Source organism: Muscardinus avellanarius (genome assembly GCF_963383645.1).
Source record: "Muscardinus avellanarius genome assembly, chromosome: 3".
Lineage (NCBI taxonomy): Eukaryota > Metazoa > Chordata > Mammalia > Rodentia > Gliridae > Muscardinus > Muscardinus avellanarius.
The window spans coordinates 109,245,848-109,272,931 of NC_137788.1; the positions used below are offsets into that span (position 1 = coordinate 109,245,848).

The following is a 27,084-nucleotide window of genomic DNA, read 5'->3' on the forward strand; positions in this document are numbered from 1 at the left end:
GTGCGGCTGGCTTCGAACCTGCGCGATCCTCCTGTCTCTGCCTCCCAAGCGCGGGGATTACAAGTATGCACCACCATGCCCAGCAAAGTTTTTGACTTCTAAGCTTCTAGTTTGCTCTGCAGAGGATAAGGAATCTTTTTCTCTCTACAAAAACCATGCCTGGGCTCTCTGATGGATGCTGGAGGACAAAAGAGCTTAAGTCCTGAGGAATAAAGTCCTTTCCCTACCTTTTCCCACTCCTTACAACTGAAAATGCCACAGTTGGGCTTGGAAGAGAGGACAGCTCACAAGTTTGGGTTTTTTTTTTTTTTTTTTTTTTTTTTTTTGTGGTACTGGGATTTCTGGAAATCCTTCTACCTCTGGGCTACACTCCCAGACCTATTTTATATATTTTTTTGGAAACAGGGTCTCTTAAGCCAGCAAGGCTGGCTTCAAACCAGCGGGATCCTCCTGTCTCCACCTCCCAAGCGTGGGGATAATAAGCGTAGGCCACCATGCCCGGCAAATTCACAAGTTTTTAATAGTCAAGTGAAAAAACCTCATTCATCCCATCTTGCAGCTGTAAGAATTTCTCATGTGATCCTAGTAGAAAAATATGCATTGGGTATAGGAAATTCTAGTATAGGGAATTTTACTTGAGAACCTTCATTTCCTTCAGAAAGACACTTTTGATAAAGATTTTGTTCTCTTGGGAGGCTGAGACAGGAGGACCACACAGCTTCAGCAACTTAGCAAGACCCTGCTTTAAAAAATATATATATATATATATATATATATATATATATATATATATATTGATTTTACTGTCTCTGGTTTTCATTCTACAAAACATTTTACAGCATGCATTATCCTGGGAGTGCATTTATACAATATTTATGAGCTTCTCCTATTATATAATTAACTTCATGCAAAAGCAAACTCCCTCAAATGCCAGAAACTTGACATGCCTGTGACTGGCATTACTGCAGGCTCACTTCCAGCCCTTTTCATATCCAGTGAAGTCAATAATATATTGTGGTCAGTACACTCAGGAGCTTTTCATTGGTGCTGTTACACTGGGGCGACGTGGCCACTTCTTTTCCCCTAGAGAGTCAGGAAAACTAACAGAGCTTACAAATTGTCTTTCTTAGTGAAGGTGTCCACAAAGTTATAGGGAAACGGCTAGCAGTTGTTTCAGTTCTTGATATTCCTTTCTACAGCATGGTGGAAGCTTCATCTCAAAGCTTTTAAATGAAACCAGACCTAGAGGGTGTGAAAATAGAAGAAATTATCAACTTGCAAAGGGAAGTCTGGAGAAGTTCTTGCTTTGTGTCTCCTTTTATTCCCCATATGCATTTTTTTCTCCAGTATGAGATAAGCAAATTTCATTAGCATTATTTCACTATGATGGGCTTAAAAAATGATTCAGGATGACAGAATGGGGGGGCACCCATTAATCAAGAGGGATCCTCCCATGCATACAAATCAGCAGACACAGGCCGTTGCATTTATGCCCTGTTTGGAAACTAATGTAAATAGCACTGCATGCAGTGAGGCATATATCCTAAAATAGCAAACATTCCGGCGTTGCCATGGAGAGCTCTGACATGGAGGTTAAGGCAAGAATGTGCTCTAACTGTGCAAGGCAGAGATTGGAAGCCTTGCAGATTAGTAGCCCCAGCAACTCCAGACAACTTCATATAAGGAGATTATTTTAGAGCAGCTTTTCAGTATCTCCTTTTTAAGCTGATGAGTGTTAAAACTGGAGTCCCATTTATAAATCAGTACTCAACATTACTGCCTCCCAGACATAACTTTCATTAGTAGTGAGCCACAGAAACAGGTTGAAAGTAATGGGAATTTAAAGGGGTGAGGGTGGTGCTTAAGTCATTAGGGAACTGCCCTCAGAAGGGATCAAGGAAAGCTCATGGGACCCCAGAACTCTCATTAGAGCAAGTTGTTATAAAAGTAAGCCTGACCCCTGAACTGCTCTCTGGCTCCTGTTCTTCTACGTCATCTTTTGCTTGCCATAACACCATCTGTTGGGCCCCTAGGAAGGACCAATCCAATGGAACCATCCAGTCTTGATCTTTCAGCCTCCAAAACTGTGGGTCAAAACGTTACCTTACAAAGTTAGCATGTCCCAGGTCCAAAACTTTAACTTTCAAAGTTAGCATGTCTCAGGTCTTTCATTATAGTAATAGAAAATAGACTAATGCCCCAGGCTAAGGAAGGGGTTTGGACTTCCTCCTCTAGGTAGTAAACAGTGATGAATATTTACTCTAAATGTTCTGGGAGTACTATGAAGAATGATTCATTGTCTGAGGAAGGATGATAAAGGTCTAGATTCGGAGGTTCTGTACATGGTATGATACAGTACAGACGGCAGGTTTTGAGATCTGAAATGAAAAATGTAGCTAAGAATATGAAGCAAGAAACATGAGCTAGAAATGTTCAGAAAAGGGATTGAGAGCCAGGCTCGGGTACTTGGGAGGCTGAAACAGGAGGATCAGGGTTTGCAGCCAGCCTTAGCAACTTGTGAGGCTCTCAGCAACTTCAGGTTTTGTACAATTATAGAGGATCTGCTGTATGTAGAAATAAACCTCGGCACTAAAAAATTCCTGACTTCTCCCTTTGTTTATAGGTTAACACTGTGTTTATCCCAAATTCCAAGACTTTTGATGGTGCCACTTTCCTTTGTCTTCTCCATCCGAACATCTACTTTTAGTGCAATTCCTGCCCCCTGAACTAATATATAAAACCATGTTAATCTCAACGTTCTTTTCGCACTCACACTGAATTTAAATACTATTCAGTTTGCCTATCATGCTAATTAGAGCATCCACCTTTTCAACTAAACTGAAAGCTTGAGACAGAGAAAAAACATCAAACATCAAGTCCGTGTAAATTCTTGCTCACTGATGGAAAGATTTAATACATACTTTAAAATTCACTTAATACAGCTATAAGTATTTAATAACTTAATTAGAAAATTTCTACTGTTTATTTTCTTAAGGCAGATTTTGCCGAAACCCATATATCTGAAATCTGTACACCTTCTGGTATTATGAGTGTTTTCAAATGCTGCATTAATTGATGCAAAGCATAATTAAATCTGACTTCTTAAAGACTTCCACCAGCACAAGGAAATGATGCACCTGCTTGCGTGTTACCACAAAGCCTAACTGGCTTTGCGATCACATTCTTACATTTCCTTTTTTGCCTCAGCTTTTATGCCTGAATCACCCTTTTTTTTTTGGGGGGGGAGGACAGTTTGTAGTAAGAACAGATATTTCCAGTGTCACAATCAGGACAGTGAAACCTAATACAACTGGCGTGGGGTGGGGATTTTCCATCTCTGATTCTTTTGGCAACTCCCTGCCATCCCAGAATCACATCTTGGAAACACTACAACTCTGTTGCCACACAGTGGATACAAAATGATTATAATTCTAAGGACATTTCTCAGACCCCAAATCTAGAAGTCAAACAGAGATGGTGCAAAAGACCCTGGCCACAGCAAGACTGAAGAATCTTGTTCTAAGTAGGGATATGGATCTCTAATTTTATTTTATTTTATTTTATTTTTGGTGGTACTGGGGTTCCTGGAAGCCCTTCTACCTCTGGGCTACACTCCCAGACCTATTTTATATTTTTGAAACAGGGTCTCTTATGCCAGCGCGGCTGGCTTGGAACCTGCGTGATCCTCCTGTCTCCGCCTCCCAAGCACGGGGATTACAAAGTGTGTGCCACCACGCCCGGCTGGATCTCTACATTTAACATTGGTTTTATAAATAGTTCTTAACTGATGGGTTTTTATTTTTTATTTGTTGTTATTACTTCTGATCTTTTGACTGAAATTTTTTGGGGAAAAGATTAGGATAGTTCTAGTTCAGTGGTTTTCAAAGGGTGGTTTCCAGATGGCAGCATCAGCAAGAACTGGGAATCTGTTAGGAATGAAAATACTTGTACCTCCCCACACCCTTACTAAATCATAAGCTTTAGGAGTAGGTCCCAGGAATCTGCATTAGAGAAAACCTCCAGTGGATTCTGATGTGTGCTAAAGATAAATTCAACATATTTATAATGTAGATTAGGAAATTAAAGGTCAGGTTAATTGATTTCACCTAGGGCATAGAGCTAATAAAGTACCTGTGAATGTATTCATCAACCCATTTTGAGAACAAACAGCTGATACACAAAACAATAACTTAATTATAATAGCTTAATATGAGACTAATCTTCAAAATTTCCTTGTGTCGTAGATCACTTAGATCTATAGATCTAAGTGCTTAGTTCAGTGAGCTTTTCTAAGCTTTAGAAGTAATCATATCATTACAAAGCCCTCAGTCTCTCAGCATTCCTTACGTCAATCATAAATGTATGGTGTGCACGTGCATATAAAATAGCAGTATTTCCCAAAGCTCATATGCATAGGAACTGTAGAGCCTTTTAGAGAATTTCGTCTGGGCTACATTTTATCTTCCCCAATTCTTTCAATGTAGTGGAGTTTACTTTATGCTTATGCTAAAAATATTTGAACAATACATAATTTGAACTCATTTACTAATTTTTTTAAAATTATGAAAAAAAAAATATATATTGATCTATAGATCTAAGTGTTTAGTTCAGTAAGCCTTCCCCACGCCCCCAGCACTGCAGATTGAACCCAGGGGTATTCTACCTCTGAGCTGTACCTTCAGCCCTATTTTTTATTTTTATTTTGAAACAAGGTCTAAGTTGTGGAGGGCCAAAGCTTCTGAGGTTGGCCTCAAACCTGTGATCCTCCTGTCTCAGCCTCCCAAGTACTGGGATTACAAGTGTGTGCCACGTGCCTGGCTCAGTGAGCTTGAAATACCCATTGAACTGTCATCTAAAATAAGGTGTAGACAATGTTTTCTCATCACATCAGAAAACTCCTCTGTGCCCCTCTGCAGTCAGTTTTCACCTTCTCTCACTTCTTGACTTCTACCACTCTAGATGTATTTTTCTTGTTTTTAGACAAGGAGATGGAATCCCCAGTTGGACTCACTTGTATATGTCTTGTTTCACTTACCACAGTTTCAAGATTCATTCCTGTTGCCTATTACCAGAGTTCATTCTTTTCAATTGCTGGCTAGCACTACATTATTTGAATATAACAAAACGTGTTTATCCTACCTTTTTCTTAAAAACAGGAATTTTTTTATCACAAAATCATCAAATATTATGAAACATTCTAGAATATAAATGAGGAACAAAAGAAAATACACGTAACTACACTCTTCAGACATAACCACTGTCCCCCTTTATATATAAGTTGTCCACATGATATATATATAATATATAATATATAATATATATATCATACACATTATAAAAATTCTCATTTTAGATTCAAATTTTCACTTAGGTCCTGGTATTAGTGTGTAAACTGGCACAATCCTCAAGAGTTTTAACTATGGAATCTTTTCTAAATTAAAAAAAAAATTAAAAGCAATAACCTGAATATATGTTCACTGCCCCAAATTCAAATGATACACAGTATATATAATAAAAAGAAAACCTCCTCACTTAAGCCCTCTCCACCAAATTTTCTTGCTTCCCCATAGGTAGCCAGTGTTAACTAACTACAACATCTTGAGCCAGATGATACTGATAATGACTACAAAGTTCTAAATTTATTATGACAATTTTTCTTCTAAGTTTTATTTTTAAGTTTTATTTTCCAGTATCATTATCTCCACATCAGTGATCTTTTAGTTATGACTGCATATTTTATAATACCAATAATCATGTTAAGACTCATATGAGAATTAACATGTTCATCTTGAGATACAGCTGTGTTTTTGTTTTTTGTCTAGTAGTTTTGGGGATTGAACTCCAGGGTGTTCTACCACTGATCTATGTCCACAGCCCTTTTTATCTTTTATTTTGAGAAAGGGTCTTGCCTCAGTTTAATTTTTAAGTATTTCTCTGAGTGAACAAAATGCTACCTTTGAATTTTCTTTGACGGTTAGATGAGTAAGAATATTAATATTCCTATCCATTGTCAGAAGCCCAGATTCCTCAGTCTGGTGATCCTTACTTAGAGTGAACATATCCTTCAGTAGTAAACTGCCTTTTCACTATTTGTCCTGACTTGCACTTCTCAATCAAGTTATCTATATAGAGCCACTAAAGTTTGGAGATTGTTGGTATTTTTCAGGATTTTCTCCTGAAGGGCACTTTGTTTAGAGACCTTGATTAATGTCTTAATTTGCAGTTTTATGGACCTTTGAATCCTTGTTGCTCTTTGGAACAATGAAGACTGGGTATAGAAAAGAGGTGTCCCAACAGGCAGTCTGTCCATCAGTAAGGGAGAGAACAGAAACCTCTTACCTTTCTAGAGATCTCTATAAATTCTCAAGATTGTTGTTTAATTTCTTATGACTTTAAGGCTCACATACCTAAAGACAGGCAAACGCACAGCTATAGTTTTACTTGGAACTCTACAGTGTTGGCTTTGAGGTCAGAGTATGCATTGTGTTAGTCAGCTGTCACTTTTTTCTCAGTTAAAATACCTGAGGAAAACAACTTAGAGAAGGCAAGATTTATTTCTGCTCATGGGTTCAGAGGTTGTAGTCCAGGGTGGGCTGGCTCCATTGCTGTGGTGCAACCTGGTAGAAATGCATGGCAAAAGGGTGTGGCAAAAGAATGCTGCTTACCTCCAGGCAGTCAGAAAACAGACAGTGAGGAAGGAAGGGGGGACAAGAAATACCTTTCCAGGCCACACCCCCAGTGACCTACTTCTTTCTTTGAGTGAGGCCCCACCTTCTACAGTTTCCACCACCTCCAACAATGCCATAAACTACTAATTTATCAATGAAGTAATCTATTTATTGATAAGGCCAGAGCTCTTATGATCCAATCACTTCCCAAGAGCCCTGCCTCTGAACAGTGCTGCACTTGGGACCAACCTTCTGCCCATGATCCAAATCAAAACACACATATTTAGATGAAATGACACACAGAATCTGCCTTCCACTGAGCCCAAAGCTCTAAGGACTGTTCTTCCTCCTTCCCTTTCTCTCTCTTTTCGTCGTGATGGGGAACCCAGGGGAGTTCTATCTCCAACTACACCCCTAGCCCTATTATATTTTTTATTTGGAAACAGGTTCTTGCTAAGTTGCTGAGAGCCTTGCTAAATTGCCGAGACTGGTCTCAAACCTGTGATCTCTTTCAGCTTCCCAAGGACTGGGATCATAGGTGTGTGTGTGCCACCATGCCTGACTATTGTCCTCTTATGGAGCTACAAGATTTTGTGTGGGTGATTAGAATAAAACAATCTTATGTGTGCAGAATCCTAAAATATTTTTAATAACTTATAAAATATTTCTATTAAATAACAGCACTAGTTATTATTTAGTAAACCAAACATTGTTAAAGCATTCCTCCATATCATTTAATTTAATTAAGAACTTTGTGCTTATGTGCTCTCCATAATGGCACTTAGATATCTTCAAGCTTAGGAATATGAGTTTTGTCTTGGGGATAATGTTCACAAATTCTTTACTCTCTCTCCGTGTGTGTGTGTGTTACTGTGGGTTGAACCCAGGGACATTCTACCTCTGTGCTACCCTCAGGTCTGTTTTTTTTTTTTTTTTTTTTTTTTGAAACAGGGTCTAGCTGAAAGTCTCATTCAGTTGCTGTGGCTGGCCTCAAACCTGCCATCCTCCAGTCTCAGCCTTCCAAGTACTGGAATTACAGGCGTGCACCACCATGCCTGGCAATTCAGCATTATTATACACGGGAAATTGCTGCGGCCATTGCTCCTCCTGTCTGGTATCTGCGTGCCTCTCAAGCCAGGAAGGTAATTCCTTATTATAAGTGAATGGTGACATCTGCATTCCATCTCAGTGGAGGGAGGGAGCTTTGGCTTCCCTCCTCTTTGTGTGCATTTCAGGTTCTATTTCAAATGACAGGTGGCCAGGCGTGGTGAAGCACACTTGTAATCCCAGCGCTTGGGAGGCTGAGACGGGAGGATCGCGCAGGTTTGAAGCCAGCCTTAGCTAGCTTAAGAGACCCTGTTTCCAAATAAAAAATAGATCTGGAAGTGTAGCCTGGAGGCAGAAGGCCCTTGGGTTCCATCCCCAGTACCACCAAAACAAACAAACAAACAAACAAACAAAAAACAGGTGGACTTATAACTGTATACAGTTGAATAAGGGTACTAACCGAAGTCGGTGAAATTCTCAGCCCTAATTCCTCCCCCCACCCCCGGTACTGGGGATGGAACCCAAGGGCATTCTACCTCCGAGCTGCAACCACAGCCTTATATTTTATTCTTTATTTTGAAACCGGGTCTCACTAAATTGCAAAGGGCCTCAACTCAGTAGCTGAGGCTGTCCGCGAACCGCGATCCTCCTGTCTCAGCCTCCCGAATGCTGGGATTACAAGCGTGCGCCACCACGCCCGGCAGCCCTAATTCTTAAGAGTTCCCAACACTCTGGACTCGCGCTCAAAGCCCAGTCCTCTGTGCAGTGTCTGCCTACCCGCCCCACCCCCGAACGGACTGCCAGGTACCTGAGCCTGAAAGAGAATTAATTAGGTGATGCTAATTTATTCTCAGGCTTCTGAAAAAGCCTGTTTTCTATTATCTTCATTATCTCCGTTCGCCAGATGCGTTCACACAGTACCTGCGGGACCCTTTCTTCCCGTGACGGCTTTGGGCAGTCTGGACTCCCTCCGACCACAGCCACTAACCTTTCCCAATCCTCCCCCAACACCGAAGGGAGGACACCCTCGCCCCCTCCTTGGCGGACACGCCCAGAGTCCAGGGAAGGCAGAGCCCGGCCTCCTAAAACCCGCGCCTCGCCCCGGCCTCCGCCGCCCGGGCGGGACCCGGCGGCGCGGCCAGGCTGCTCCAGGCCGAGGACGTGGCGCTGCGCGGACGCGGGGGAGGGATTCGGCTTCCTCCCGCCCCACCACCACCACCCCCGCGACGCGCCCCGGGCTCCCGCAGAGGCTCCGGCCCGGAGGGGACCCGACCGCCCTTCGCCCTGGGGGCAGCTCCGGGCAGTGCCGGGGCCGGGCGGGGGGCGGCGAGGGCTCCCCGGGGCCGGGCGGGGCGGGGCGGGCGCATGCGCAGAGCGCGCCGCGCGGCCGGGACCACAGCTCCCAGGGGAGCCCGCGCCCGCCATCTTGAAATCCGATGCGCGCTCGCGCGGCGCGTCAGCCGGGCGGCTCGCGGGCGTCCCGGGGCCCTGCCAGCTGAGCCGCGAGGACGCCGAGGACGCGGCGGCCGGCGGGAGACAGCTGTGGGAGCCAGGGCCAGGTGGGCGCGCGGCCGCTGCCGCTCAGCATCCCCCGAGCGCGGCGGCGCAGCTCAGCCCGAGGGCGGGGCCGGCGGCCGTGGTACCCAGAGCGGCGGCCCCGCCGCGGCCGACCCCGCCGGGCGGCGCCATGCCCGCGGGCCGCCGCCGAGGCCGGGCGGGCGGCGCACCCCAGAGCCCGTGAGCGGTCGGCCGGCGGCCGGGGGCCCGGCGCCCGCCCGAGCCAGGATGAAGGAGATTTGCAGGATCTGTGCCCGGGAGCTGTGTGGGAACCAGCGGCGCTGGATCTTCCACACGACCTCCAAGCTGAACCTCCAGGTGCTGCTTTCGCACGTCCTGGGCAAGGATGTCTCCCGCGACGGCAAAGGCGAGTTTGCTTGCAGCAAGTGTGCGTTCATGCTCGATCGGATCTATCGATTCGACACCGTTATTGCCCGGATCGAAGCCCTTTCAATCGAGCGCTTGCAGAAGCTGCTGCTGGAAAAGGATCGCCTCAAGTTCTGCATCGCCAGTATGTATCGGAAGAATAATGATGACTCTGGCGCCGAGACCAAGGCGGGGGGTGGGACCGTTGACATTTCCGGCTTACCCGACGTGAGATACTCTGCGCTGCTCCAGGAAGACTTTGCCTATTCGGGATTTGAGTGCTGGGTGGAAAATGAAGATCAGATTCAGGAGCTGCACAGTTGCCATGCTCCGGATGGCTCTGGAAACCGACCCAGGAGATGCCGTGGTTGTGCAGCTTTGCGCGTTGCCGATTCTGACTATGAAGCTATTTGTAAGGTGCCCCGAAAAGTGGCCAGAAGTATTTCCTATGGCCCCTCTACCAGGTGGTCCACCAGCATTTGCACCGAAGAACCAGCGTTGTCAGAGGTTGGGCCACCGGACTTAGCAAGCTCAAAGGTACCTCCAGATGGAGAGAGCATGGAGGAAGGAACTCCAGGTTCCTCTGTGGAATCTTTGGATGCCAGTGTTCAGGCTAGTCCTTCACAGCAAAAGGATGAGGAAACCGAGAGGAACGTAAAGGAACTTGTAAAGTGGGACTATTGCTCCGATGAACAGGCCCCACAGCCTATGTGTAATCACAAACTGGAGCTAGCTCTTAGCATGATTAGAAGTCTTGATTATAAGCCCATCCAGAGCCCCCGAGGGAGCAAGCTTCCCATTCCAGTGAAATCTAGCCCACCTGGAGCCAAGCCTGGTCACATCATGACAGATGGAGTTAGTTCCGGTTTCCCTAACAGGCCTTTGAAACCCCTTTACAAGATACCTGTGAGCTATCCCTTGGAGATTTCAGACCTGCAAGAACTGTGGGATGATCTCTGTGAAGAGTATTTGCCACTACGGGTGCAGGTATACAAAAATGGCCACATAGTGCCTTTCTGATTACAGCTGGCCTCCAGGCTTCCGATCATTTCTGTCTAGGTGGAGGTTAATAATATTCTAGACTTGAGAAAATTAATCATTGAGCCCGTTTTGGATGCACCTTTGCTTACATCCCATGTAGTGATTGACAGATAATATGCTTTTCATAATCCTCTTTGTAACATTACTTGGTGGCCTTTTCAATAATTACAAAATTTAAGACACAAAAGATTCACCAATCACTTTTTCCTTATAAAAAGAAGACATTTAATCTCAAGTCTCACTAGAACTCTCACCTCTTTTTCCTTTTTATTCTTGTGTTTGTTTTTAGATTTAGGGATATTTTCTCCCATTGGCTTTCTATAAGTTCTTTTGTTACCCTTGTAGGTAGGTCTCTCAGGAATCCACAGTCTTTCATCCCCCAAGTCCCTCAGCAAGCCGGGCGTGGTGGCACACGCTTGTAATCCCCGCGCTTGGGAGGCAGAGACAGGAGGATCGTGCAGGTTCGAAGCCAGCCGCGCGCGCTGGCTTAGGAGACCCTGTTTCCAAAAATGAAAATGTAAAAAAAAAATAGGTCTGGGAGTGTAGCCCGGAGGTAGAAGGGCTTCCAGGAACCCCAGTACCACCAAAAAAAAAAAAAAAAGTCCCTCAGCATGATTAGAGAACAGGGTAAAGTTTGGGGGAGTCTATCCGTCCACCAATAAAGTATTATAACATCTTGGTAGTGTTTAATTAAATCAATTAATTATTAACTTAAATTGTTTAATTCATAGATCATTCGAGGATTATTGACGACTTGTTCATAGAAGAGACATGGGAATATAATATTGTCACTCAGAATGTGAAGCCTAATGTGGTGGTTCACACTTGTAATCCCAGTATTTGGGAGGCTGAGACAGGAGGATTAAAGATTTATGGCCAGCCTCAGCTACGTAATGAGGCTCTCCACAATGTAGTGAGACCCTGTTTCGAAATAAAGAATAAAACAGGGCTGGGGGTGTAGCTCGGAGGTAGAATTCCCCTTGGTTAAAACCCCAGTACCACACACACACACGAGAAAATGTTAAGGTGAAAACTCCAAAGCCAGAATTTCTACTTAACCTCTACTAGAAGATAATTGATAGTAAGAAAGGCATCATCTATTATACTTTTGACTTCATTAATGACAATGGGAGTTGATCTTAATTTGAGCTATTCATGTTTGCCCAATTGATTTCAAACCACCCCCTTTAAATTCAACTGTGTACAGGACCTGGCAGGTGCTATTTTGTTTCTGTAGCAACAGTAAATGTCAGATTCAGTTAGCTTTATGAAATATTCTGGCACTTGATATAAATTCTTAAGTTTTATCAAATAAATAACCATTGCAGACGTGGACACTCTAGAAGACATTTTCAGGAAACCTGGTATTAGGTTAGCATAATTCCAGAAATTTAGAACTTCATAACATGAAATTGTTTATTGTCACATAAAATTTTTGAAAAGTAAGTTGTATATGAAATTTTTATCACAACAATAAGGTAGCAAACAGGAGAAAAGTTTTAAAATTTACACAAAATACAGAAATAACATATATGAGAGCCTTATGAAAAAGTAAGAAATGTTTTCTCATTTTCATAAAATGTGAAGTACCATATACCTAATACTTGTGTATTTATTTTCCTTTTAATGGAGCCTCACAGCTAAATTTGGGCTTAAGAAACACGGTATTCTTATATTAGGATCTCAAAGCAGGCTAGGCTTGGTGGATAAGAAATAATTTGGTTTCCTCTCAGATATGGCTAGTACTGTAGAAAGGTAAAGTCCTGGAAAATTAAGGTGAAACAGGAGAATATTTTTCCTCTGTATTTAATTTAAAATATTGTCTTTGAGTGCTTGTATTCAACAAATTTTGGAGTTGGAAGGGATTTTAAAGGACAGCTCATACAATCTTTTGAAAAGCTCATGGTTTAAATAACTTAGTCCATACAGAGCCAAAGCTTCCTGACATTTTCAGCTAAGATCTTTTAGTTCTATATATTAAACCATGTTGCCTACAGTACACTAATTAAGTACTTGTTTTAAACCAAGAACTCACTTTCTATAACCTGAGTATTCCAGGGTGATTTTTCATGGATTCTGTGAAGAAAATTGTCATCTGGACTAGCACCTGTAAACTCTGGGAACAGTATCTTTAGGTCAGATTTCTTTTCTTTATAAACTTTGCCCAGTAGAGCTTTAAAATGATGGGGTATGACCTTTCTGCTGTCCACCTAGCTTATATTCTTTATTGTTTGTAGAATAATAAAGCATTGGAAAGAGGTAGAAAATGACATTCAGCTGGGTGTGGTGGTGCATGCTTGTAATCCCAGCATTCAGGAGGCTGAGACCAGAGGATCACAGTTTGTGGACAGCCTCAGCTACTTAGTGAGGTCCTTCGCAACTTAGTGAGGCCCTGTTTCCAAAATAAAGAATAAAAAATAGGGCTGGGGGTGTAGCTCGAGGTAGAATGCCCCTGGGTTCTATCCCCAGTACCGCAAACAAAACAGAAAGAAAATGACATTCAACTTCAAGAATCATGGCGTTTAAATTACTGTTTTCTCTGATAACTAAGAATGTAGAGGAAAATAGATAAATTTGGATCAAAGTGTTTGCAAATAAGATAAATGTTTTATTCTGGACACCTGATCTGTTTAAGTCTGATAGACATCTAAGCTCCTTATAAGCTGTTGTGCTTTAGGGCAAACCAGAGCTGAGTGGGACAAAGGCAGACTGGTTTTTGGCTATTTCCCTGAGCAAATGTGAAAAGAATAAAAATGTTTTTTTTAAATAGTTCTCTTTTTAGTTTGTAGAAAAAGAGAGACCAAGAAAGAGAAAAAAACTCTTTAGTTAAATACTTCTACAAATAGAAAGAAAACCTTTTATTTTAAATATTGAGATTGTTCTGGCAGGTCGTTTTGATTCCTTTGTTTAATCCTCCACTTACCCTACTGTATGCATTATTAAATAATCAACAGTAGGATTCCTCGTGTTGCTTTCTTATTTCATTTTTATAAGAAAAATAGCAGTGATATGTTTCTCTTGCCTACTGATTTTCTGATATTATGCAAAATGATTTATTTGCTTTCTATGGCATTTATGCCTGAAGACCTAAGGCTCTTCAGATATTTAAAGAAAGGTTGTAGCTTTATTCTGATTTTCTTTATTCCATCTTTTATTGTGATTTCCTTCTCTATTGTCTGGCCATGAAGTAGAAAAGCTATGATAGGAGGGGTGTGGTTCCTTAGTAAATAGCAATTCAGAGAGCCCTGGTCCATGTGCAGTTAGTTTCCCTTTCTATCTAAATTCAAAGAGCAGATCTTTGCTTCAAAACTTCCAATGCCAAATCTACTCATTTGTGACTCTGACAAATCTATCTTACTCACTTTAGCTGTATTTAATATCAGGCATTTTGGAAAGTGTAGACATTAGATATTGTTCAAAAATTAGGTCTTTAATTTTATACTAGTTGACGGTTCTTCTCTATTTCCTATTATGAACAATAGGATAGAAAATTATAGCAGTTTGAAATCTATTGCACACTATTGTAGGGCAAGAAGAAAGTGTCAAGAAAAATGCTGTTAATCAAAGGACCTAAATAATTAATTGCCTTTTAGCCTAAGGGTCTCACATTATACATTAGGCCTGGAAGTAATTCTGATGCTGGAAAGCATTTGCACTGAGTCAGAAGTGACTTAATTTTGAATTACATTATTATTATGACATGATTTTAGGAGCTGAGAGTCTGGGAACTAACACTAATTCTACCAAATTCAGGATTACCCATTTTAGACTCTATAAAATCTTAGGAGTGATTGGTTTATGTGCTTGGTACTTCACAAGAATTCATTATGAGTTCTTGACTCAGTGGGACTTACCAAGTGCTCTTTTGGCAGACTTATCTGAAGGGACTTTTTTTCTGAGATGTAAAATAAATTATTATGAATAAAACAAGCAAACATCTTACAACTTTTAGGTCAATATATTACATTTATAGAGTTAGTTTCTCCATGATTATTCATGCCAAGTTGGGTTCAAATGAGATCTAGACTTTTAATGTACGTTCTTTGGCATTCTTTGGCTTTAAAGTTGCTGTTCAGATACACACACACATACAAACACACAAAACAGGCCTGTCTCCTCATTCCCAGTTCAATGTTCTCATGCTTCAGTGGTTCTTAGAAATAATATGCATAAGACACATATATACACATATGGTCATACACTGAAGGATGAGAATACTGAACTGGGAATGATGACACAGTTTTGTTTTTGTTTTTATTTTCTTATTCATTTATTAAACAAAAAATTTTGATCTCTTAGATGTACCTGTCATTATGGTAGCCAGAAATGGGTTTATTGAAATGAAAATGACTTGACTAACATGAGTGCATTCAGTTTAATTGGATCTTTTCCCAATTTCCTGTGTAACCTTGGACAAATGACTTACCTTCTGTAAGTTTCCATTTCCTTGTATATAAACTGGAATAAGATCAACTGGTTAGTTTATAAAGTTTCCTTCATAGCTCTATGACTCTAAAGTAAATAAATATGACTACTTTCTCCTCCATTTGAATCCTTAAAATATTTTATTTAATTCTGCTTATTATAGTATAAATTTCAAAAACATCTCATAGTAGATGTTACTGGAAAGCTCTTTTAGAACATGGAGGAAGTAAAAAGCCATATTTTGGCGGGTGTGGTGGCATATGCTTGTAATCCCCATATGTGGGAGGCTGAGACGAAGATCACAGGTTCTCTGCCAGACTCAGCTACTTAGTGAAGCCCTCCTCAACTTAGTGAGATTCTGTTTCAAAACAGGGCTGGGGATGTAGCTGGGAAGTAGAATGCTACTGGGTTCACCCCCTAGTTCTGCAAAAAAAAAAAAAAATGTATTTTATAGTGAAGGTTTTATCATTAAAATACATGATAAATATATTGGTTAGAATTATAAATATCTGTTAAAATAATTACCTCTCCTATGGTAAGGCATAATTCACATTGCTTTAAGGGGAACGCCTCCCATTATACCTGCAACAACTATCTCAATTTTTCTAAAAGTCGTTTTTTTCTTCTACCACCATCCAGTCCACCAGCAAGTTCTGTTAACTGTACTTTCAAAATTTATTCAAATATGTTCGTTTATCTCCTCCTCCATCACTACCTTTGTAGTCCTAACCCTGTGATCTTTCACCTGCGTTACTACAGCATCTTCCTAGCTGGTCTCTCTGTTGGTGGTCACAACAGTTCATCATCAGAGAGCAGCTAGAGCGATCTTTTGAAAACTTAAGTATCATTTCTTTTCTGCTAACAACCGTAGGCCATTTTCATTCCATTAGAATGAAATCCAACATCATGAGCTTGCTGTACAGGAGCTGTGTGTGACTTGCCTTTCCACTTGATTCATGCTGTTTGCCCATTGTGTTCTAGCTCTGAATTGTCCAATAAGCTACCACTGGCTTTATGTAGCTGTTGAACATTTGAAGTGTGGCCAGTCCAAATTGAGATGTGTGTTGGGAGTCTAAAGTATACTGTGAATTTCAAAGCCTTACCATGTAAACTGTCTCATGTAAAGAATCTCAATTTTTATATTGATTACATGTTTACAATGGTATTTTGGATATATTTACTTAAATGAAATATTCTTTAATGGAGCTGCTAGAAAGTTCAAAATTATGTACATGAATCATGTTAAATTTCTATTGGAAAGTACCCTTCTAGACACACCGAACTTTCTGTTTCGTAGGCTCATATCCCATTAGCCATTCCCTGTGCTTGGATTGATCTTCTGTTGATCTTCATAGGATTGGCTCCTTTTCATTCAGACCTCCATCTAATGCTGCCTCATTAAAGACCTTCATCTCATCGACAGAAAATAACCACCAACTCTCCATCATTCTTTCCTGTTTTACTGTGTAGGGATTGTCACTCTTCTATTTTATGTATTTTTTTACTGCGTAAGCTCCCACTCCAATCTCTGCTAAATATGTTTGAAGAGAGCAGTGACTTTGTCCAGTACCATACTTTATCTCCAGAACAGTACTACACATGTAGTATACAATAGATTGATGTTGGGAGAGAACCGCATGGCACCAAAATAGATAGATGTTGAGAACCTACCACATAGTACACAATAGATAGATGTTGAGAGAGTGAATGAATAAAATTGAAGGGAGTCCTACTAGTAACTGATATGTAATAGGCATAAGAAAGGACAGTGGGTCAGTTTCACTCATTTCTATCTAAATAGGTGGTGAGCTCTAACTTTCAGAAGTTGATGTCATAACATTAGGTTCTTTTATGAGATGTTCCACCAACTTATCAAGACTTTTGTGATTATTTTTATTTTCTGTCATTTATATGCATAGAGTTGAAAATGCTCCTTGATACTTTTGATATTCTTGCCTTTTAGAATTTTGAGATATTTGACTTACCAAATAGTACAGTGGGTGGAAAATGGAATTTACTAGCTATTTAGAAATAACTATGAAATTATACATAGAATAACAAAATACCCAGGTTTGCTTGGGAATTTTAATTGTTAATTGTGCCCTTTCAGGTCTTAAAAGTGGTTTGATTTGAAGGAGAAATTACCTGGTCATTATAAAGATACTGGAAGTAATTTTGCATCCACATCCATTAGCCCCACAACAGCCACCTGTGAAAATCCTAGCTTTCTTTTTGGATGCAGTTTTTTTTTTTTCTTTTTTTTTCTTCCCCCCCCCCCCATGGTACTGGGGATAGAACCCAGGGCCTCACACATGCTAAGTGAGTGCTGTACCACTGAGCTCTAACCCCAACCCACCCCACATCTGGGTTTAGTTTCATCCATTCCAATAGTCTTTCCTATATTGCCCATTTAAATGAGTGTTTTCCTCTGTATTTGTGACATGCCTATCTTCTCAGTAGACAGAGATTGTTAGGGCGAGAACTATACATTCATTAGCATTAATATTCTTCACTGTGTTTCCTGCATATTACAACACTTAATGTTAGAAAACTTGATAAATGGGCACTGGAGGGCTAGAAAGAATTTTTCTTCTGAAATCTTTATAATTCTAATCAGTCGCTTACAGGAAGGATTTTAAATTATAACTCCACTTCCTGGAACGTACTAATCAGAGTATGAAAGTATGAAGAGAAGAAAAAATGAGTAACATTTGCCTTTTTTCCCTCTTCCTTACAGGTTTATATTTCTTTCGTGTGTGGGGGGGGGGATACTGGGGACTGAACCCAGGGGCATTCTACCTCCGAGCTACATCCTCAGACCCATTTTTTTGTTGTTGTTTTTTATTTTTGTGGTACTGGGGATGGAACCCAGGGACCCCCTACCTCTGGGCTATACTCCCAGACCTGTTTTATATTTTATTTCAAAACAGGGTCCCATTAAGTTGTTGATAGCCTCACTAAGTAGCTGAGCCTGACTTTGAACCTGAGAGATCCTCCTGTTTCAACTTCCCAAGTACTAGGATTACAAGCATGCGCCACCACGCCTGACTCTTAGACCTATTTTTATTTCTTATTTGGAAACAGGGTCTCATTAGGTTGCTGAGAGCCTCACTAAGTTGCTAAGACTGCCCTTGAACCTGTGGTCCTCTAGTCTTAGCCTGGCTATATTTCTAATTGGATCAGCAGAGGGCGGGTGGGAGGAAGGAATTTAGTGACACAGTAAATCCTCAAGTTTATATTTTTAGCTTATAATGATTATTAGAGGTATAATTCAGTTAGTTTTGCTAGCCTGATAATAAATAATGCCTATTTGTTTGTTCCCTCTGGAGTCTTTTGTGAGTTGATGTTCCTATAAAACATACCTCCTTCCCAGGCCACGATGGATTATTTATTTAGGCATTGGCTCTGTGCCTGCCCTTAATTAGGCACATATGTTTTTCATTTATTTTTTAATTTTGGCCTTTTTACTTTAAAGTAGTTTCAAATTTACAAAGACATTGTAAAAGAAGTACAAAGAACTCTCACACACCCTTACTTAAATTTACCAGTTGCTAATATTTTGCCACATTTGTTTTATTATGCCCACTCCCTGTATAGTACAATGTGCACAAACAGACACACACACACACACACACACACACACACACATTTTAGTTCCTGAGTCATATGAGATCATTAACTTAATCATTACTTGTAAACATATCAGTCTACCCTAAATATTTCCCCGTGTATTTCCCAAAACGGGGTCATCTCTTACCAACGACAGTATAATATTTAGGAGATTTTTTTGTACAGGAAATTTAGTGTCAGTAAAATAGTATTATGTAATATATATTACATATTCTAAGTCTGCCAGTTTTTCCAATAATGTGAACAGGCCTATATAAGAGAGGTAATCAGAATATAACTTTTTTTGTTTAGGAATGGGAGAAGCTTGATCCATGTGCCTTTTCAATTCCCTGCTTCAAAATAGGTTGTAATAAACTTTTGACCAGAAGCATTTGCTTTTTTAAGCCTCCCTTCTCGTTAACTCTGGGTTATTTGCCTCTCCTGGTTAGGTAGTTTTGTGTTAGTGGCGGAGAAAGGTGGGGAGAGAAGCGAGGGAGCATAGTAAGTGTGGAGATGAATCGGTGCTCTTAGCAAGGAACAAGGCTGTCTTCAAGAAGGTAGACTGGTAATTTGTGCAACAAGTCTGGTTTTCCATCTCTCTGGCAAGATGTGCCATAGACGTTTGAACACAAATTCAAATTTATTGTCGGCTGCATCTAACTCAGCTTGTTACTTCTTTCTAGTCTGTGCCTGAAGAGTTATTCAAACAACAAAAACTGAATTCTGATGAGACCACCATAGCTCAACAGTCTGTATCTGATCCCCATTTGGCAGAACTTCAGGAAAAAGTCCAGCAAACAGAGGCCACCAACAAGGTATGGTCAGTACTTTCCCCTGGAGTCAGTACGTTCCCCTGGGTGTTTTTGAGGCTGTGACTAGCTTGCAAACCTGAGAAAGACTCGGGAGATGAATACTGGGGACTTCTGGTACCCTAAGAAATATTTCACATAAAAGAATACACCTTTCCTTTATTTCTCATCAAGATTTTATCTTGCTTTGCACAGATCCCAATGTCTGTTGCCATTTAGGTATATAATATAAAACTTGCCTGCTATCTCTGTGTAGGGTGCCAAGACAGGAAGTCTGTGCTTTTGATTTTAGCGTTAACTTCTCATTCCTTTATAGCTTGTGGATTTTGTCTGCTTAGAAAAAAAAGCCACAATCTGAGATGCTGAGTTTTTGGATGCTGAGTGCCCTGGTAATGCCCTATCCTGTTGCTAGATAGCAGAAACTCATAGGTCTTCTGTAAGGGATCCATGGTGACCTGGGTAGACAAGTGCCTAGTATGGCTGCCATCATAGAGAAGTGTGGCACATGAGAATGAGGCACTTAGTATGGAAGAAAGTGTTTCATAGGTCCATCTCCTTTCTCATGTTAACTGGCTTGAAACTTAAACGATTATGTACATGATGTACATTCACAAACATATCAAAGTCAATCACTAAGCCAAACATGAAAAGGAGGGAGTGGGGTGGGAATTGGGAAAGGGCTAAATGAGTCATGTGTGCATGTATGCCTCCACCATCTTCTTCCCCATTAAGATGTATGATTAAATGCACCAATAAAAAAATGAAAAAAGTGGGAAAAGAATAACAAGGTAGTATTCTCTAAGGTCTTCAAATAGTAAATTCAGGGAAGGAATTTATGGTTGTATTTAAAGTAAAAAATATTGTTGCCCTCACAAACTATTTTTATGTGTTGAATGCAGATTCTTCAAGAGAAACTGAATGAAATGAGCTGTGAACTAAAGTCTGCTCAGGAATCATCTCAGAAGCAAGATGGTACAATCCAAAGCCTCAAGGAAACTATGAAAAGCAGGGAAACTGAGGTAAGATTTTAGGAATCAAGGACCTGAGAGGAAGCAATTCGTCCCATCAAAGTAGACAAATATCATATATACATATTATTATTATTATTATTATTATTATCATGATCATCATCATTATTTGGTACTGGGGATTGAACCCAGGGGCATTTTACAGCTTTACCCCCAGTCCTTAATAGTTTTTATTTTGAAACAGGGTCTCACTAACTTGAACATTAGAGGCTGACCTCAAACCTGTAATCCTGTCTTGGCCTTCCAAATACTAGGATTATAGGTATGCACCTATGACTGTACTGGGCTCTATATTTTGTAGAAATGAATATTGTCAGACTAATAAATCTTACCCTGGAAAAAATTATTTCTTAACCTAAATTGGTATTTTGGAATAGTCCTGATACTGAAATTTGTATAGGCAAGATAATCAAATTTATATTTAGTCCGCTAACATGTTTGGCACTTCCTCTCTCATTTTCAGACTGAAGAGTTATATCAGGTGATCGAAGGTCAAAATGACACCATGGCAAAACTTCGAGAGATGCTGCACCAAAGCCAGCTTGGACAGCTTCAAGTACGGGAGGGTCATGCAGACGGGAGACTCCGGTTGGGCATGTTCATCAGTTGTAGACCTGGTTTTGTCTCCCAGCCTTAGCCTTCTCAGGGTGCTCAGTGCTCACCCTCCATGTGAATATGTTTTCTGCTCTCTTTTCAGAGCTCAGAGGGTTCTTCCTCAGCCCAGCAACAGGTGGCTCTGCTTGATCTTCAGAGCGCCTTATTCTGCAGCCAGCTTGAAATACAGAAGCTCCAGAGGGTGGTACGACAGAAAGAACGCCAACTGGCTGATGCCAAGCGATGCGTGCAATTTGTGGAGGCTGCAGCGCAGGAGACAGAAAAGCAGAAAGAGGCTTCCTGGAAACATAACCAGGTAAATCATTAACTACTTTGTAGTTTCAAGTGCTTGACTTTGCCCTGATAATAACTGTAGTCGGATAGTTTGTTGCAAACTGAACCTTTGAGTCATCTGCTTATGCTGAGTAATTCAGTTTAATGTTTGTTAGTTACCCTTATGTGTCAGATGAGCTATAGAAGTATAGTGTGATAGGCTCCTCCTTCTTAAGTTACTTATAAGTTAGTATGAAAGAGAGTCACATGAACAGAATCTCACTGGGCAAATACTGCAGAGGAGTTGTGTATGGGGTTCTGTAGGAATGTGGAAGGGACTGAAGAAGGGAAAACTTCATGAGGAACAGGATGATGGAGGTTATTCAGGAAAGATGGGTAAAAGTCAGCTGAGCAGAAAAGTGTGAAAGAACATTCAGGGTCAGAGGAAAGGAGGGTGCAGTTAGCCATGTCATTTAAAAATGTACAACATGTAATTCTTAATGAGTTTCTTTATTTTGTTAGCTTAGCACATAGACTATCTCTGTCTCTCTTTAAGATATTAAAGATCTTCTTGTGCTCTCTTTTCTTAGGCTCTTTAAGACTCAGATATAAAAGTATAGTTTTTGAAGAATCTTCCGGTTTAGCACTTTGGATGTTAAATTTTAGCCCTGAATTTCCTTTGGAAATATTAAAATTGCAGATGTCTTGGCAAGGTTGGGGGATGGTAGAAAAATGGGAATGGAAATCTTAATTTTTTTTATTACATAGCTATAGGAAACATGTCCTAAGTGTTGTTTAATTGATAAATATTTTGGGGATTGTCTAAAGTAACTATTGCTTTAAAGATTACTGATTTTATTATTAGAAAAATACTATGTATGACTAATTAAGAAAGATGAGTTCTTTTAAAAAAAGAGGATGGAAGAAATATTCTATCATCAAGCTTATTGTAAAGTAAAAGATCCAGGTTTGCAGTTGGACAAGAGTTCTGCTTAGAAGTTACACAGAGCTGTCTTTTTTTTTTTTTTTTTTTGGTGGTACTGGAGGTGGAACCCAGAGGTTTTCTATCTCCGTGCTATACTCCCAGACCTATTTTATATTTTATTTAGAAACAGGGTCTCACTAAGTTGCTGAGAGCCACACTAAGTAGCTGAGGCTGGCTTTGAACCTACGCGATCCTCTTGTCTTAGCCTCCCAAGCGCAGGGATTACAAGCGTGCGCCACCACGCCCGGCTAAAGAGCTGTCTTTTAAACCAAAGAATAAGTAGTGAGGTATAATATCAAATATGCTTCTTACTGCTATTCACAGTTTTTATGATTTTTCAGAACCTCTTTGATTCATGTTCTACATAATGTTTCTATAGCAAGTTAGTGTCACTTTTTGCTACATTGTATTTTACTGGATCCCTTGACAGTTTTAAGGCCTCTATATTCAATGACCATGTAGAAATTGTAGATTGCATTTAAAAGGAATATATTTAATTCAGGAATTACGAAAAGCTTTGCAGCAGCTACAAGGAGAATTGCAGAATAAGAGCCAACAGCTTCGTATCCTGGAGGCTGAAAAATACAATGAGATTCGAACCCAGGAACAAAACATTCAGCATCTAAACCATCGTCTAAGTCACAAAGAACAGCTGCTTCAGGTGAGTTTAAATGATTTCAATGAAGGCTGGACAGCTAGAGCTCTGAAATTCCCATTCATAGAATCTCACAGTATTAATCACCTGTGCTGAGTATCTGATACATTGAGTGGTGGGAATCAGGAAGATTTAAAGTAAGTAGAAGATACAACTCATGAATCAAGGTGCTTATCAACAAGTAAGAAATAATATGTATAGACCTGAAAGACTTAGCCAGTATCTAGCAAATAGTAAGCACCTCTGTGAGAAAGGTACTATAGTAGAAATTGGGAAGACAAAGAAGCTTGGCTGCTTCTCTAAGTCTAGTAGAAGATGTTTATACAGAAACTCCTCTAGAATTAAATGACAAAATGCCAGGCGTGGTGGCACACGCTTGTAGTCCCAGCATTCGGGAGGCTGAGACCTGGAGGATTGCGGTTCGCGGACAGCCTCAGCTACTTAGTGAGGCCTTAGGCAACTCAGTGAGACCCGGTTTCAAAATAAAGAATAAAAAATAGGGCAGGGAGTGTAGCTCGGAGGTCGAATGCCCCTGGGTTCCATCCCCAGACCCGCCAAAAAAAAAAAAAAAAAAGGAAATTTTAGGGAAAATGGGGTACCAATAAGACTGATGAGTTCTGCCACCTATTCTAAGCTTCAGGCACAGTGAATCCCTTACATTTATTTCACTGAGCATATATTTTTTTATAGTATTCGTATCGTGTATATTTTTCTTTATCTCTCTCTCTTTCCTTCCCTCTCTTCCACCTTCTCTTCCTCCCTCCCTCCTTCTCTCCCCCCTCTCTTTCTCACATTTCATTTGGGAAATCTAGTCCTGTAAGACTCAGGGCAAACATTACCTCCTTTGTTAGATCTTTACTGACACCTTTAGGCAGAGTCAGGCAATGCACCATGTGTTCCCTTCGTAGCCTCTGGCATGCATGCTAGTGTGTATATTGCAGAATAGTTAACAGTTTTATGTATTTTGTATTTTGCAGAATAGTTAACAATTTACATGCTTGTTATCTCTGCTAAACTTGTTTTCCTGAGAAGAATGATTATATTTATTTTTTATACTGAATAACAAAATATAGGAATTCAGCTAATATTAAATGAGTAAAGGAATTTTTTTTTTGGGGGGGGGGTATCATTAGGAATTCCAGGAGCTCCTACAGTACCGAGATAACTCAGACAAAACCCTTGAAACAAATGAAATGTTGCTTGAGAAACTTCGGCAACGAATACATGATAGAGCTCTTGCTCTAGAGGTATGCATCGTGTTTTTGTTCACTACGCTATACATTCTGTCTATGTAGGTATTAAAGAAATTTGTGACTACCTAATTTTCTGCTCTGGGTATTTGGTTTCCCATCTCTTCATACTTTGAATGTTAATGTATAAGGATGAATCTTGTGGAACTGAGGAACCTTACTTTTCTTGCAGCGGGCTATCGATGAAAAATTCTCTGCCCTAGAAGAAAAAGACAAAGAACTGCGTCAACTTCATCTTGCCATGAGAGAGCGAGATCATGACTTAGAGAGACTTCGCAATGTCCTCTCCTCTAATGAAGCTACCATGCAAGTAAGAGCCAAATCTGCCCTGTGTTCTAAAAACCAGAGTATTTGCTTTATGAGGAAACATACATATATGCATATATATGCATATATATGTATACACACACACACACACACACACACACACACATACACACATAAGCACTTACTAGTTCCATCATTATAGATAAGAAAGAGAAATTTTAGTATTTTCGTTTTATTTAATAAACTTTATAGGGGAAGGCAGTGAATATTGATTTTTATTTACATAGTTCTAATGTATTTCAAATCCTTATCTATATATAGATATTCACACACAAACACATACATACACACTCTTATATAATGTTTCCAGGGTATAACTATTGTGCTTTTCTCATTAATATTATATACATGTTCATGTATTGACACAATTTAGAACAATTGTTTATTTTGTTAACCTTTACCACAGGCTTTTCTTTTTCTTTTTTTTTTTTTTAATACACCTAATTTAGAGCTCATAAAGCCAACCATCTATCACTTTTTTTCTTCTTCTTTGTGGTACTGGGGTTTGAGCCCAGGGGTATTCTACCTTCAAGCTATGTTTCCATACCCCACCCCTGTTTTTTGTTTGTGTGTTTGTTTTGAAGTAGGGTCTCACTAGGGTTTTGAGGGCCTTCCTGAGTTACTGAGGCTAGTCTTGAAACTATGATCCTCATGTCTCAGCCTCTCAAATACTAGGATTACAGTTGTGTGCCACCATGCCTGGCTCCATCTGGCCTTTTTTTTTTTTTTTTTTTCTTTTTCATTTTTTGCTAGTGGGGATTGAACCTGGACATTCTACCTCTGAGCTATACCTCAGTCCTATTTCATTTTCTATTTTGAAACAGGGTTTCACTAAGTTGCTGAGACTGGCCTGAACTTTCAGTCCTCAGCCTCCAAGTCCTAGTATTACAAGCATGAACCATCTTGTTCTGCCCTCTGTCACTTTTTGAGAAGTCATTCACTTCCTTGGAGAAGGTGCTTCCTCCACAGTGCTTCATTTTATTATGTACTTTATATTTATCTCTTATCAAACTAGGTAAGAGTTCTAAAAACAGGAAATAGTCTAATATTGTTAGATTATATACTAGTTACAAAAATCTGATAGGCACTACTTTCAGGCTGGGTCTCATTTCTTGTTTATCTGAGGAGCATAAAATACCTGCCACTGTGACCTATGATTTCTTTCTTTGTCACTGTAGAGTATGGAGAGTCTCCTGAGGGCCAAGGGCCTGGAAGTTGAACAGTTAACTGCTACCTGTCACAACCTTCAGTGGTTGAAAGAAGAAGTGGAAACCAAGTTTAGCCATTGGCAGAAGGAACGAGAAAGTATTGTTCAGCAGTTACAGACATCTCTGCATGACAGGAACAGAGAAGTGGAGGCAAGACTTGAGTTGACTTAAAGGCACTTGACTTAGCAACTCGATATTAGCCTCGAACTAGGACACTGAGGTCTAGGAAGCTAATTACCAATGCTTTAATTCCATTCTGTGCCTTGGCACATCATTGACTTTTGCTGGGACTCTTTCCCGCATACCTATGAATTTAAGATGACAATTATGATGACGTTTATCTTTCTCAAAGAAGTGATGCAAAGATTAATTAGAGCTCAAATGTATATCTGCAGTATGACAACTAAACTGTTGGGTGTGGCATTCACAAATTTATGAGATACATACTATTATCACTGTTTTAGAGACAAAAAAAAAAAACTACTGAAGTTAACATATTCATGGTAACAGCAAATTAGGTGACAGAGCCAGTATTCAACCTAGGCAGTATGGCTCCATAGTTTTAACTACCATAGACTAGCACTCAGTATAGAAATAGGAATTGTATCACTTGCTTATGAATATAGTTTTTGCTATTTCTTTTTAGTTTATCATTTTGTGTTCCCACTAAAAGTTACACTGGGGAAAAAATTAATGACATATTTGTTCTCATGTAACATTGTTATGTGCTCTGAGCAAATAGGAAAAGAACTTATTTCAGAGGACAAGATGCAAGTTTCTACTCTAGGTCTTCTATATTGTTAGTGTTCTCTCACTAAACATTCATTTCTAGCCTTCTGTGTCACAGGCTTGTACTAGACTTGGTGGAAAAAAGTGAATAAAACATGGTACTTATTTTCAAGAACCCCATAGCTCTTTCTTCTATGCTAGATTCTTATAAGCCTTTTGGTATGTGTTAGAAGGAATTCTTACCTTCAGAAACTTAATACTGTCCCTTCTGTACTAGGATCTTAGTGCAACATTGCTCTGCAGACTTGGACCAGGGCAGAGTGAAATAGCTGAGGATCTGTGCCAGCATCTGCAGCGAAAAGAACGGATGCTGCAGGACTTGCTAAGTGATCGCAACAAACAAGCTGTGGAGCATGAAGTGGAGATTCAGGGTCTGCTTCAGTCCATGAGCACCAGGGAGCAGGAGAGCCAGGTAAGGACGAATGCACAGGCCAGAAAGCACCTTTTGTCATG

General features: G+C 40.2%; 1 protein-coding gene across 13 annotated transcripts in view; it reads left to right on the forward strand.

Moving 5' to 3' along the window:
- PDE4DIP (phosphodiesterase 4D interacting protein) overlaps positions 1–27,084 on the forward strand; it is a gene marked incomplete at both ends in the record, with an annotated part of 180,290 nt that overhangs the window by 72,608 nt on the left and 80,598 nt on the right. For 9 of the 13 annotated variants that reach the window (XM_080692738.1, XM_080692727.1, XM_080692730.1 and 6 more), the window contains 9 exons: positions 19,397–19,528; positions 20,422–20,541; positions 21,014–21,106; positions 21,248–21,460; positions 22,905–23,063; positions 24,191–24,304; positions 24,480–24,617; positions 25,813–25,992; positions 26,849–27,043. In XM_080692738.1, coding sequence (XP_080548864.1) covers positions 19,397–19,528; positions 20,422–20,541; positions 21,014–21,106; positions 21,248–21,460; positions 22,905–23,063; positions 24,191–24,304; positions 24,480–24,617; positions 25,813–25,992; positions 26,849–27,043 — 1,344 coding nt within the window. Of the gene's footprint in view, positions 1–9,500; positions 10,626–19,396; positions 19,529–20,421; positions 20,542–21,013; positions 21,107–21,247; positions 21,461–22,904; positions 23,064–24,190; positions 24,305–24,479; positions 24,618–25,812; positions 25,993–26,848; positions 27,044–27,084 lie in introns of those variants that run through there. The other 4 variants (XM_080692726.1, XM_080692733.1, XM_080692732.1 and 1 more) reach the window with 1 other exon arrangement.